Genomic DNA, 12,465 nt, shown 5'->3' on the forward strand with positions numbered 1-12,465 from the left:
ATACAGTTGGCTCCTTGGAGAGTCTCCGCACACACAAACACACACTGGCGTGTACTAACACTGACACACACATATGTACTGAATGCTAGAATGTAGCTCTCCCAGACTGACATAGAAACAGACTCTACACGCCGGGTGGGTCTCGCAGACGTCCTCCACCTCTCCGCTTTGTGTCTCCCCGAGGTGCCAGTCGGTCTGCGTGTCCTTGCCCCGCCCCTAGCACCCCAGCTGTGATACCTACCCAGGAAGGGTCCCATCACGGCTGTTAATCCAGCCGATGCTCCAGGCGCCAAACACGGGGCGCAGGAGGAGGACACATAGGTTCCTGGCTCCAACAGTGGAGAGAACACCAGTGTTTCGGGGCGGGGAAGGGGGAGGCGTTCTGAGCCTCAAGAGGTGCAGATGGTGGAGTCTGGACCATGATGTTTTGGCTCATACCTTGGCTTACATTTCATTTTAGATCAACTATTTCATATGCACCTGTAATTAGAATACACAAGCGTTTGGCCCGTATGTCCACAGTATGCCTGGTGAATGGAAGAATTACAGCTGCGTTAGATCATTAACAACATACTGATAGTGTTTCCTTCTGTCATCTAAAAACGACCAAGCCTGAGAAAGTCTGAAATGTGAAGTCATTTATGAAAGGCTTTGGGCCGTGTTTTCTTACCATGCACGGCAGCGTGATTCTCGGGATATCACGCGAGACTCCATCTTGTCAGGCTTCAAGAAAAAACTTACCAATCAGTGTCCCATTAGGAGCTACTGCCAGCTACAATGGCGGACGAGATTGGCAAATGGTTCATCCAGTCACCTGCCAGGTATTTTTTGGAAGCGCCTGCCCTTTTCCTAACAGTTTCCAATAGAGACAGAGCGCATTGACGGTAAGCCGCCCCCCAATAAAAAATGTACGCACTAAAGCTTGAACTTGTATTGCATGAAGGTCCCTCCTCTTCAATTTCATCTGCTTGCAAACATTCGAAAAATGTGTGGTGATATTCACTGCTAACAATGTAAAGAACTCATAACTTGAGTTTTTATAAGCTGCCGACCCAAAAAACAGAACTTTTATATAGACAAAAGTGGATATGTGAGGATTCAGCAGAGAGAATGGGGAGACGCAGGGATCCTGACACTAGTCATGGGTTCTTTACCACGTTGGTAGGGAATATCACCACACAGCAGCTTTTAGGCATTTTTCAGTTATTTGCTAGCAGACGGAATTGATGAGAAGGAACCTTCACGCAATACAAGTCAATGGAGAGCGGAGAGTTGTTCCTCCCCCCGGTGGGCGTGTCTTGTAGAGTATGACACGATGCATTATGTCTCTACGTCGGCTTCTCGGATGGTGCTTTGTAACAAACCATCTGACGCATCAGGTTACATGTTTCTTCCAAATACCTGAAACAGAAATAACTTATTATCCCATATTATGTGCATCACAATCCCGGACAGAGTTAGTACCTTCTTTAAAGTTTCTCATATTTTACATGCATTACATGCACCAAAATCAATCATTAAAATCACTAGAATCCTACATTTCCCATGATGCAACCAATAGCATTTGTCATTAGACACTCCCTAACTACCACAGAAAACATTGTACACCTGTTAAGAATTTCTCCCCTTGACTAGTAATTTAACTTTGACATGTAAAAGTATTCATCCATCCATCTTCGTCCACTTATCCGGTATCGGGTCGCGGGGGTAGCAGCTCCAGCAGGGGACCCCAAACTTCCCTTTCCCGAGCCACATTAACCAGCTCCGACTGGGGGATCCCGAGGCGTTCCCAGGCCAGGTTAGAGATATAATCCCTCCACCTAGTCCTGGGTCTCCCCCGAGGCCTCCTCCCAGCTGGACGTGCCTGGAACACCTCCCTAGGGAGGCACCCAGGGGGCATCCTTACCAGATGCCCGAACCACCTCAACTGGCTCCTTTCAACGTGAAGGAGCAGCGGCTCTACTCCGAGCTCCTCACGGATGACTGAGCTGCTCACCCTATCTCTAAGGGAGACGCCAGCCACCCTCCTGAGGAATCCCATTTCGGCCGCTTGTACCATGTCAAATGAATGGAAAGGTAATGTTACTCTGCATTGGAAACTTACTGTAGCCACTGATCTCTATCAGTCAATGTTGTGTATTTAAGAAAGAATCAATAAGGAAGAATATATTGTATAGCTCAACAGTTTGGAGCCACTGTTTAATTTATTTCTCTCTTCCTTGAGCACCAGGTCCTTTAGCATTGTTTCGCCGTCTTCCGCATCTAGTCTTGGGAGTGGAGCGAGCGCGATAATGGCGGTGAGGGAGAAGACAAGGGCCCAGCTGTTTAATCTATCCCCCCATTCTCATGCAGAGCAGGCTTCAGCTGGTGGGGAGGAGAGTGCGAGGGGAAAAGTTTCACTGGTTCACTCGGAATGACTTATTTCTCCAAGGATAGGAGCGCAAACAGATGCAAACAAACAAGCACGACACGGAGGAATTTAGATTCTCTGACAGTGCCGCGTGGATGACACAAAAACCTGTCCAACGGAACTTTGGGGGATTATTTTCCTGTGGCTCCAGCAACTTTTCATTCACCGCATCACATTCTGCTCTCCATTTTCTTCCCCAATGTCCATATCTTTCTTTTGAGTAAAGGCACAAAACCACTGTTTGTTGATTTCTGCGCTTTATTTGGGTGATGAGGATGATGTCTCTCTCTCGTGTTTGCCAGGCAAAGAATACACACACATTTGCATACTGTACACACTTCACTCTTATTGCTTTCCCCACTATGCACTTAGTCAGACTCTGTGTGTGCGTGCGTGTGTGTGTTTGTGTGCGTGTGCAATAATGGATGGCAGTGCCTGTGTCACAATGTACCACAGTTATTCTTCTAGTAATATACTCACTGTGTTACCATGGCAGCAAGGAAGGATGGAGGGATAAAATGGAGTGAAGGTGCTTAAACAAAAGAAGGGATTTAAGGAGGCAAGTGAGAGAAGTAGGAGGAAGGATAAATGTAAGGAAGACACTTTAGGTAAAGGGAAGAAATAAGGAACAGGAGGTAAGGAAGGAAGGAAGAAATGTGAGGTGAGTGGATGTATAAGAAGAGCCAATTGTGTTGTGGAGGAAGGAACGGGGGGAAGTAGGGCGTACGTAGGAGGATGGAAGGAAGGGGAAAAGGCTAAAGAAGAAATCATGGAAATGGAGGGAATTGGGAGACAAGAAGGAGGTAGTAAAAGGGTAACTTTTTAACGTTTTTTTTTCCAACCTGGACCCTATTTTACCATGTTTTGTGTCCAAGTGACTGATGGGAACAACAGTCTTTGAAACTGGTCGAGTATTAAGCGAGACCGCTGCAGGCGGCAGCTGCAAGTTATTGGGTAATTGCGCACCGTTCAATTTCCACACCAGACAGGGTCAGATTATTATTCTAAGTGTCTGACAACATTATGGAAAGGATCCCTACAGAGATGGAGTCTGGTGAGCTGTTTCTGGTTGAACAAAAAGGATTTTACTTTTAAACAAATCTTTCCATAATGTTGTCAGACACCGAATCACATTCTGATCCTGTCAGGGCCAAAAACAGCACTTTCAGTGGACCAAATTGACCAAATTTAGTTCTCGCTCAACACTGGACAAAATTCAAAGACTCTTTTTTTCACATTAGTCACTTAGACACCAATGCATGGGAAAATAGGGTCCAGCTTGAAAAACGAAATGACCATTTAAGGTGCAAGAAGAGAATGAGGCATGGATGAAATTAGGGAGAAAGGAATCAAAATGGACGTAGGGTAATTAAGGAAAGAGCGATGGAAGCAAAAAATGGAAGGAAACGTTCCAAAGAGGAGGCACAGAGGAAAGGGAGGGGGGAACCATTTGAGTAGTTTCCTGACTGCAGTGTCTAACAGCTGCCACTAGAGGGACAGCTACACAGCTCCAGTTGATACTCCTCACCAACTATTACTTGGATGATAAAATGGACCCTTCATTGGATTACTGGGAGCCTCGGTGGGATTCCGACAAGAAAGCTTGAAGAGGGAGGAGGTTTAGTCAAATTTGTGGATGAGATAGCAGATGCAGCAGCAGCAGGAGGAGAACATTCACGTAGGATTGATTCATCTCACTAAGGGCCTGCTGCCTCCCACTATTTTCCCTTCACTTTGTTATTATTTGGATCGCCTTTTCTCAGCAACCACCACCCCCCATTTCACCCCCTCTCCCTCTCTTCTTTCTGTGCTACCAGCAGCATCTGCCTCTCCTTCTCTGCTTCAGTGATTGCTGCAGAGTGCCCATGTCATCTCTGAAATAAGGCTGTGTTTGTGTTTGTGTGTTTGTTGTGTGTGTGGTGCACTGTAATTGCTGCACTGCCTTTCCAGAAGGCACAGTGGTACCTAGCTAATATTACGTGCAGTGTGAACACATGCATGTAATTGGTCACACTAACATGCTGCAACACAGTTCTCAGAACAGTTTGCTGCCACTACAGATGGTTTGAAGTTAAATGGCTCCACCTTGTAGGGTTAATTTAGGTATTATTGCAGGTAATAACAACATCATTACTATATGCAATTATATATTATAGAAAGATGAATACACCCACAATCTGTCATTTCCTGTTCACTCCCATATGAACAGGGAGAGCTACATGCGCAGCATATGAATGACACTGAGTCATACTGTATAGTACATTGGAACCGCCTACTCTTGTCCTCTATATACTTCTCCATCCACCTGCCAGCTATCTTTCATTCCACTTTCTCAGTGTCCCTCTTTACCCATGCACAAACTACTGTTCATATAGAGTATGCTCACGCACACATGCACTCCTCCTCGGCCTGTGTGAGCCATTATTGCGCAGGCAGGCAGGCGTGGGTAGAGAGACCCCTGGGGAGTGGAAGTAGGTACTGCAGAACTGAGTGGTGGTCTATTTTAGATCACTGCAGCAGCACAGAGCAGTAAGGGGGGGGGGGGGGGGGAATCAAAGTAAACTAGTTAGGATGCAGGGTGTACTTTCAAACTCGTCTGTTTTCTGTTAAGATTTCGGTCCCAAACTTTACTTCAGTCTGTAACTTGGCTCTCTGCAGACAATTTCATCAGCCAATTGCTCTCCAACATTTCATACCAGACTCACATCTAGGCCTGAAATTGCTTATGCTGTGTTGTCAGAGACTTTTGAGGTGCTGTTCAGTGTTTATTTACGACTGAAATCACAGCAACAGTTCATCACTAAAGTGTCTATTTCACCGCAATTATGTGTTTGGCTTACAGTGGCTAATTATAACAGAGCCAGGAGTAAATAGAAGCTCCTTGAGCCGTTTTCTTATATGAACTCCAGACAATGTCTGCAGAATCAGTTTCCCTTTCTCACATGTAGCACACAACTAGGGTTGGGTACCGTTCACATTTTTACCGATAACTGAAATTTGGTTCCGGTAACCAATGGTACCTTTTTTCGGTACTTTCCCTAAGTAATAGCAAAAAATTTATTTCAGTTGTAAAAATAATTAAATTATTTATTTAGAGCATTTGACACACCACTCAAAATACAACACCTCCCACACCGGTTCTACTATCAAACAATTATTAATTTCCTACAATGCACTGGAACTGTTATTCTTGTATTTATATCTTATTCTATTTTAGCCCGTTTTATCTCTTTTTAACTGCTCTTTTAATGTTTTATGTAAAGCACTTTGAATTGCCTTGTTGCTGAAATGTGCTATAGAAATAAAGCTGCCTTGCTTTACAACTTCCAGCCTGTCAGTCAGTCACCAGGGCTTAGAGAACACTGTGGTGCCTGGCTTGTTTCATAGGAAGTACCGCACCGCGGCCACTTTGGCCTCGGAATAATTTTATATTGTAGCCAATGGTCTGCGTGGAGTTTCGAAAAGTGTTACCACACTTGCACTCGGTAGAGCGAGCAGGAGGTAGGTCATCAAGCGGATTACACCGCCGTCATGTAGCCGGTTCGTAATTTGCTCACAAAAAAACGAGTCTCTTGCCGTTCCTTGAATTTGTCTGAAGATTTAGTCTGCTTTTACTGGCAGAAGTTCCCATCTTTGTGTGTATGACTCTTCTTCTTCACCCTTGGATGTTTATCTTCTGGTTTCGCGCGAGCCGCACGATAGAGACATTATCAATTCTCGCTGTGAATTCGGCGGACAATGGCCTGCTGTATTCACACATGGGCTCAAACGGACATATCACAGACTTGGTACTATGGAGCTGGCAGGGTAAAGTCTGTAACATGCCCGGTCCAACTGATTAGGATATTTGCGTTCTCACATACAGCTCCTCTGGGTAAAGTCTAGATAATTTCAGGGTTGCAGATCATGTGTGAAAGGGGCTTTGGACTCATAAGTAGCTTGATTCTCTGGTGGTGAGTTCTGTGGTGCTTGGGGTAGTGGGGGATGATTAAGTACATTGTAGGCTACTTAGAGCCCTTAAAGTTAAATTGTATCACATTGTATGTAGCAAGTCACACGTTTTTGATCTAGTTTCTTACTCATAAGTTGGATAATTTCCAGTAAATTATAATAATAATAGCATGTTCCTTATTTCCTGGGAACTCCCCAGAACTTTGTCCCTCCTTCAGGACACCTGGGATTCCCTGGCCCCATTTTTTAAGAATCACTGTGCTAGCATAGCCTATAATCTGCGAAAGATTGCCGTTTGACATAGACAATAAATCCTAATTAAGCCTCTGACATTGCCACCACTTTAGACTTCATCAAACCCCCAGCCTGGCTACCATCGGCCCTCATCTCCCCTAATTCCAGCTCTGTCTTATTGACAGTGCCGGAGGCGTGCGCAGCGTGACCCAGAGGTTGATTGAAGTGAAGTGAGGGATAATAAGTTTGCACAGCGACGATGGAACTTCTTTGACACGTTGATGAAGTGATGCTAATTGCCAAGTGCCACTGAGAAGTGCTCAATTAATGCAGAGGGGAGGGGGGACACTGAAGAAAAACACTGCTGACGGTTTCACTAAATCCTTCCCGCTTTAGTTGAAGTAGAGGATTCAAAGTGAAGTCCGTAAAGCCCATCCTGTTGTCAGAATTGGGGGGGTGATGATTTTCTAATTGCAAACTCTTTGTGTGCATTGGGAACTAAAACATGTCTTCTGTGAAACAACCATGAAATGTGTTTTAGCGCTGTGTGATTATCTAATGCTCATGTGAAATAACAATGCTTTATTGCTGACACTGAAATGTTTTCTTTCCTGCTTTATTCATTCACAGTGTTGTAATGCTGTTGTTCCATGATTGCTGGTTCTGTGTGTGATTCTAGCTTAATTTTCCTCACTACTGCTAATGCATTTCTAAAGTGTATTCACTTTGCGGACAGCTATCATACTATATCTAAATAATTCATAAATCTGTTTAACGTAAAAAAGCACTTAAACTCAAGGTAACTAGAATGTTGTTAACTTGTCTAACCTAACAACCCAGCCCAAAAAAACACATCCTCAAGTTCTTCCTGTCCGAACTAAAGCTGATTTAAAGTACATAACTTTGCTAAACGTTTGCTATGTTGCCCTTCTAACCTTCTAACCTTTCAACTTCCAGATTTCTTTGTAACCTCTCTTAATTTGTCTTCTCCAAATTTCTTAAAGGGAACTTTGATAATGAGCGCCTGGCTATTGCTAGACAAAGAATCCCATACCGACTTGGTCGGGTAGTTGACGAGTGGCTACTCGACAAAGGTAATAAAATCCCTTTAACTCCACTAATGATCTAACCGCCTAACCTACCGTTAACCACCACTCTGGAGGAGGTGCAGTGCCAACAGGGGTGAATGTGATTTGGCTCTTTAACAGAACTGTAGGTCCCCTATAACCCACCGCAGATTTAACATGCCATAATAATAATTGGCTGATATATCGTAACTCATTTCATTCAGTGTTCCTTATCTCAATTGGTATCTGAAAACTAACCCAACATTATTGGAAGATACATTGTTGTTTTATCATATACTATTTGCCATCATTTTACAACCCCGCTTGCCCAGTTGTGACAGTTCACTGTGTAATAATTGGCAACAACAATGGCGGTGTATAGTTTTCAATAATAATAACGCCATTCTCTAGCATTGGGGACCAATATCCAAAGCACCTTAAGCTGGGGCTGCATCTCTTCAGAGAATTAACCCCCAAATAACCCGACATAACCCCCTAATAACCTAACTACATGTAAATAGCCTACTGATTCCGTTTGCTTCTTTCCTGTGTCTTTTGTTGGCTGAATGTGAATTTCCTCATGAAAACCAACAACTCTTACTGGATTTCCAAGAAAAAACAAAACAAAGAATCCCCCTCCATGAAAGTCACTAAAAGTTAAAGGGACTGTTGAAGTGTTTGTTCAGTAATCAGTCTACATTCATTTGCAGCATGTGGGCGCACATTTTGCACCCAACGTTGCGCATAACTAGTGCCAGAAGTGTCGAATGTGGTCCCGTCAAAGTGGCGATCCTTTAACCCTTTGAGTGCCAAATGTCCCAACCTCTTTGTCTTTGTCTTGTGCCGTGTGTTTGTGCTGCTGAAGGTGGTTGATTCTAAAAATATATATATATATATATATATATATATATATATATCAGAAAGACAGCTAAATAGAGCCGAGTCTTAAAATAGTGAAAGCATTGCAGACATACATGTATAGTGTGGTAGTTTCAAACAAGAGCACATACAGTAGCATTTAGCAGAATAAACCCCACAGTATAGGATGAGAATCCATCTAAACGGATGGTTTTGGTGTAGATGATCAGAATGTCCAAAGCTCTTAGTCTTGACGGTACGGTTTGCATTATCTTTTCTCTTTCCGTAAGAGATGTATTGAGATTATCAGACATTTAGAGCTTCGAGCTTTAGCCAATCGTTTTTCAAAACGGCATTGTGAACCATAGCACACGCGGTGATGAATTCAGAAGATAAAGTCTGTCTCTGAGAGCAAAATGAAGTATTCATGTGTCGGACAAACAAGATGAATGAAGCGCCTGTATATTTATTTCATGGAAACAAAACAATCCTTGCATTAATCTCTGCTCTCCTCCGGTACGTCGGGGGATTGCACTTCTTTCTGAGTGTAGTTAAGACACAAATAGGAATCAGAAAAGGCTCGGGAGATGAAAGTTGAATGAGTAACTGGATCAATAAAAAATTACTCATCCACTTACAAAATAATTTGTGCATATCATGAAAGTCTAAAGAGAACGAGCTTGAAAAGGAATGCATTATTCTCTTTCTTGTATCGTTTGAGCATTAACAAAGCAGGAAGACACACCCCTCCCCCATCAAACCTCGAGCGAGGACTTTGATCAGGGTGTTGTTTTTTTGTTTTTTTTAAGTTAATTTTCAATTGGATTCGTTAAAGAAATGTCAAACACACGTCCTGGACTGAAGAGGCACAGTGGTTTTGGAAATTTGTAAGATACCGTTTGCACACAAGACATGTTAGTCTAGATTACGAGGGGGATTAGCGGACATTTCCGAGCTCAAAGGGTTAAAGCCGTTTGTTGCTTTGATAAGGAAGCGGATAGAACTTAAAGCTAAGAAAACCTCTAAACAGAATCTAACCACCTAACAGCAAATCAAACGCCACCCACACTAACCACTGAGGGTTTCTCTCACGACTTCCCCACCTTCCACTTGCAAATTGAAACCATTCTGGACACCTTTTCCAGCTTCGCCCTGCTGGAGACAAATTCAGAGAGCCCTCAGTTATAACCTTGTTATAAATTACGTTTAACATTTGAACACAATTGGACCTGGATGTCAGTATTTGGAAGAACTTGGACAGGTCGCGGCGATCGCTTGGGACAAAAACAAACTAAAAAAACCAAAAAGCTAACTTAAGTTCTAACTTTTTACTAAAAGAAACAAATCTCCAGCTGGCATCTTCGTCCCCTTTTCTCCACGCCATTGCAAAACTCAGAGGGTTAAAACAAAAGCAAACAACTGAACACCAAATTCAAAAATGAATGAACGTATCTGCTGTGGATCATTTCAACAAAACGTGTTTGAAATTGAGGTCCCTTTAACATTTATTGTTTTCACCACTAAGGAATGTGTTTTGAATGTAGTGTTTTGTATGTCATTTGCTACGCAGGGTGAAAGGTGTACAGTGTGTGGACATTTGAACGAGTCGTGTGGTAAACAGCCTGGGCCATTCATCCTGTAATAGATGTCCAGTAATAGTCCAGGCTGTGTTACCAGTGTGGGGTTTTTGGTCTCCAATATGTGTTGATTTTTATTACACGAAGGGCTCAAAGTGTCTTCACCAGAGTGCACAAAACAATCAGCCCCACGGATCCCCTCTCCTTCGATGTTCCATCAGTTCTGTCAGATCCAATGAGCGTGGAAAAGCTCCACATCTCTCAGGCAGATCTCATTGGTACTCACGATAATGTTCATGTGTGGACAGGAACGGAATAGGAGCAGTAATCGCCTCCTGACAAATCTGTGTTTTAGTCACACTGGGATATAATGGAAGTCATTGGAGCCGAGCTGTGCCGTGGCACCGCACTGTCCCACTGCGTCTCATTTCGAAAGCTCTCATTCCGAAAGCTCTTATCCCATCGCGGCTACCGCGTGTGAGGCAGATCAGAGTGAGCATCTCCGGCCTGACTCTGTGCCCGCTGACTAAATCCAAAACGGCAGCCATTACAGAGACCCAATGGAGGGGAAAAATCAGTGTGCCAAAAGTTTGCAACAGCTCTATCCGAGCCAAAACTTGCATCGCCTTTTTTCCCTTGCGTCTTTCTCTCGCCTTGATGGATCTGTCATCGCAGGTTTTCTGCTCTGCTCCTGCCCTTCCTTCCCCTCTCTCTCCTTTTATTCCTTTTTTCTTTATTTTCCCTTGACCGTCAACGCCAGCCCTCACTAAAAACTTGGCAAGCATTTCTCTACATCAGTGCGCCCTGTTTCGTCAGAAACAACATTAATGTGTTTCTGCTTCCTGATCTCATCAGGGAGCTCCACTAATCAAGATTACAAATAACGAACAAGAATGAGTTCTCCTTAAGTTGTTCCCTTTGGCAGATAAGCAAGGAAGCCAATAAAGCTTCCTGAAGAATCAGAGCTTTATATCTTCTTCCGGCGAGGAGTCTAGCCCACTGGAGCTCTCCAAAAGCATGACGATCCATACTACAACACGGGGTTTCTGTGCCCTAAAAGCTGTAGCAGAGCCAGAGAAGCAGGTTTAATGTTCAGTGTTTAATGGTCTGCTGTGAGCTCCCCTCTTCCCTAATCAAAGGCAATCAAGTCCTCCACTTGGTGTGAGGCCAGAGCCCAAATCAACATCTCCAGGCCAGGCATTGGTCCAGATCTGCTATTCCTGATCCCAGCTTGATTTCAGAGATTCTCTCTCTTGCATCGGGCCGTCTGTCTTTCAGCAAACCCCCATGGGGAGCTTTGTAACCCGCTGAGTTACTATCTTGTTGTCATTTGATCTCGATGCACTATTATGGCCATATTTAAGGGAAGTAAGGGGGGAAATTGTATGAATTTTGAACGTGCTTGCTCGTGAGTAGAAAAGCGGCTGCTGCAAAAAAGGCGCCTCTGAAAAAAGAAGAGACACTTTGCTGTTATTTCATGGTCCCCTACCATGAAATGGCCTAAAACAGCACAGTCACAGCTGGAGTGAATAAAAAGAGAGACGATTGTTCCCAGCTAACCAGCGTGCTATCTCTCTCTGTGACTCTGCCTCGACAGTGTTGCCTTCTTAAGATCTATGTACAGATATAGGATCAGAGATAGAGCCCCATCTGATAAATCCAATCTACTGTTTGTAGAGTCCTGTAGAGCAGATCCACCGTCTCGGCGGCGCCCTCGGCTGCCTTTAAGGACCTCAGGGTGCCATGCTGCCTCGCAAGGCTTTCAGTCTGGCATCTCCATTGTCAAACACAATTAATTCATAGTGTTCTACCCAAAGCAGCCCAACTTCTGAGGAGTAAAAAATAAAAATGCTCTTAATTACCAAAGAGAGCCTTGCGCCGAGGAGATAACTTGGGAACAATTCATAATCGACTTTGTCAGCATCCCACCCCCACCCCCATTCTGCTCCAGTCTCCTTCGACTTTCTCCCTTTTCTTTTTGTCTTTTTTCTATAGAGAAGAAAATGGAAAATAGGGGGAGTTCTTGTTTGTTGATACGGATACTCGAAATTCTACAGGCGCATGGAGGATTTGTGAACACAAACCCACAAAGACTGTGCGCGCAAACAGTCCCAACTTTCAGTTCCGCACATCACAAAGCAGTGGATTGACTGGGGTGAATTCTGGGCCGTCCCTCCCACCCTGCAGCTCAGCTAAGAGAGAACATTTGAGATAGAAGCTCCTTTGCAACCATATGGCATCCCTCCTCTCTGTGAGATAACAGGAGTAGGACGAGGATGAGAGAGGCGTGATGACGACGGTGGAGCGAGAGAGACACTGCTCTCTCTCCAGCTGCAGTCCTGTTCATATATCCCTGCACTGGGGTTGG

General features: G+C 44.1%; 1 protein-coding gene across 3 annotated transcripts in view; it reads left to right on the forward strand.

Annotated features, from left to right (window-relative positions):
• Window positions 1–12,465, forward strand: part of nrxn2b (neurexin 2b) — a 652,809-nt gene that overhangs the window by 613,189 nt on the left and 27,155 nt on the right. For all 3 annotated transcript variants that reach the window (XM_078276170.1, XM_078276169.1, XM_078276171.1), the window contains one exon: window positions 7,600–7,689. In XM_078276170.1, coding sequence (XP_078132296.1) covers window positions 7,600–7,689 — 90 coding nt within the window. The remainder of the gene's footprint in view (window positions 1–7,599; window positions 7,690–12,465) is intronic.

This window comes from Sander vitreus, chromosome 19 (genome assembly GCF_031162955.1).
Source record: "Sander vitreus isolate 19-12246 chromosome 19, sanVit1, whole genome shotgun sequence".
Classification (NCBI taxonomy): Eukaryota; Metazoa; Chordata; class Actinopteri; order Perciformes; family Percidae; genus Sander; species Sander vitreus.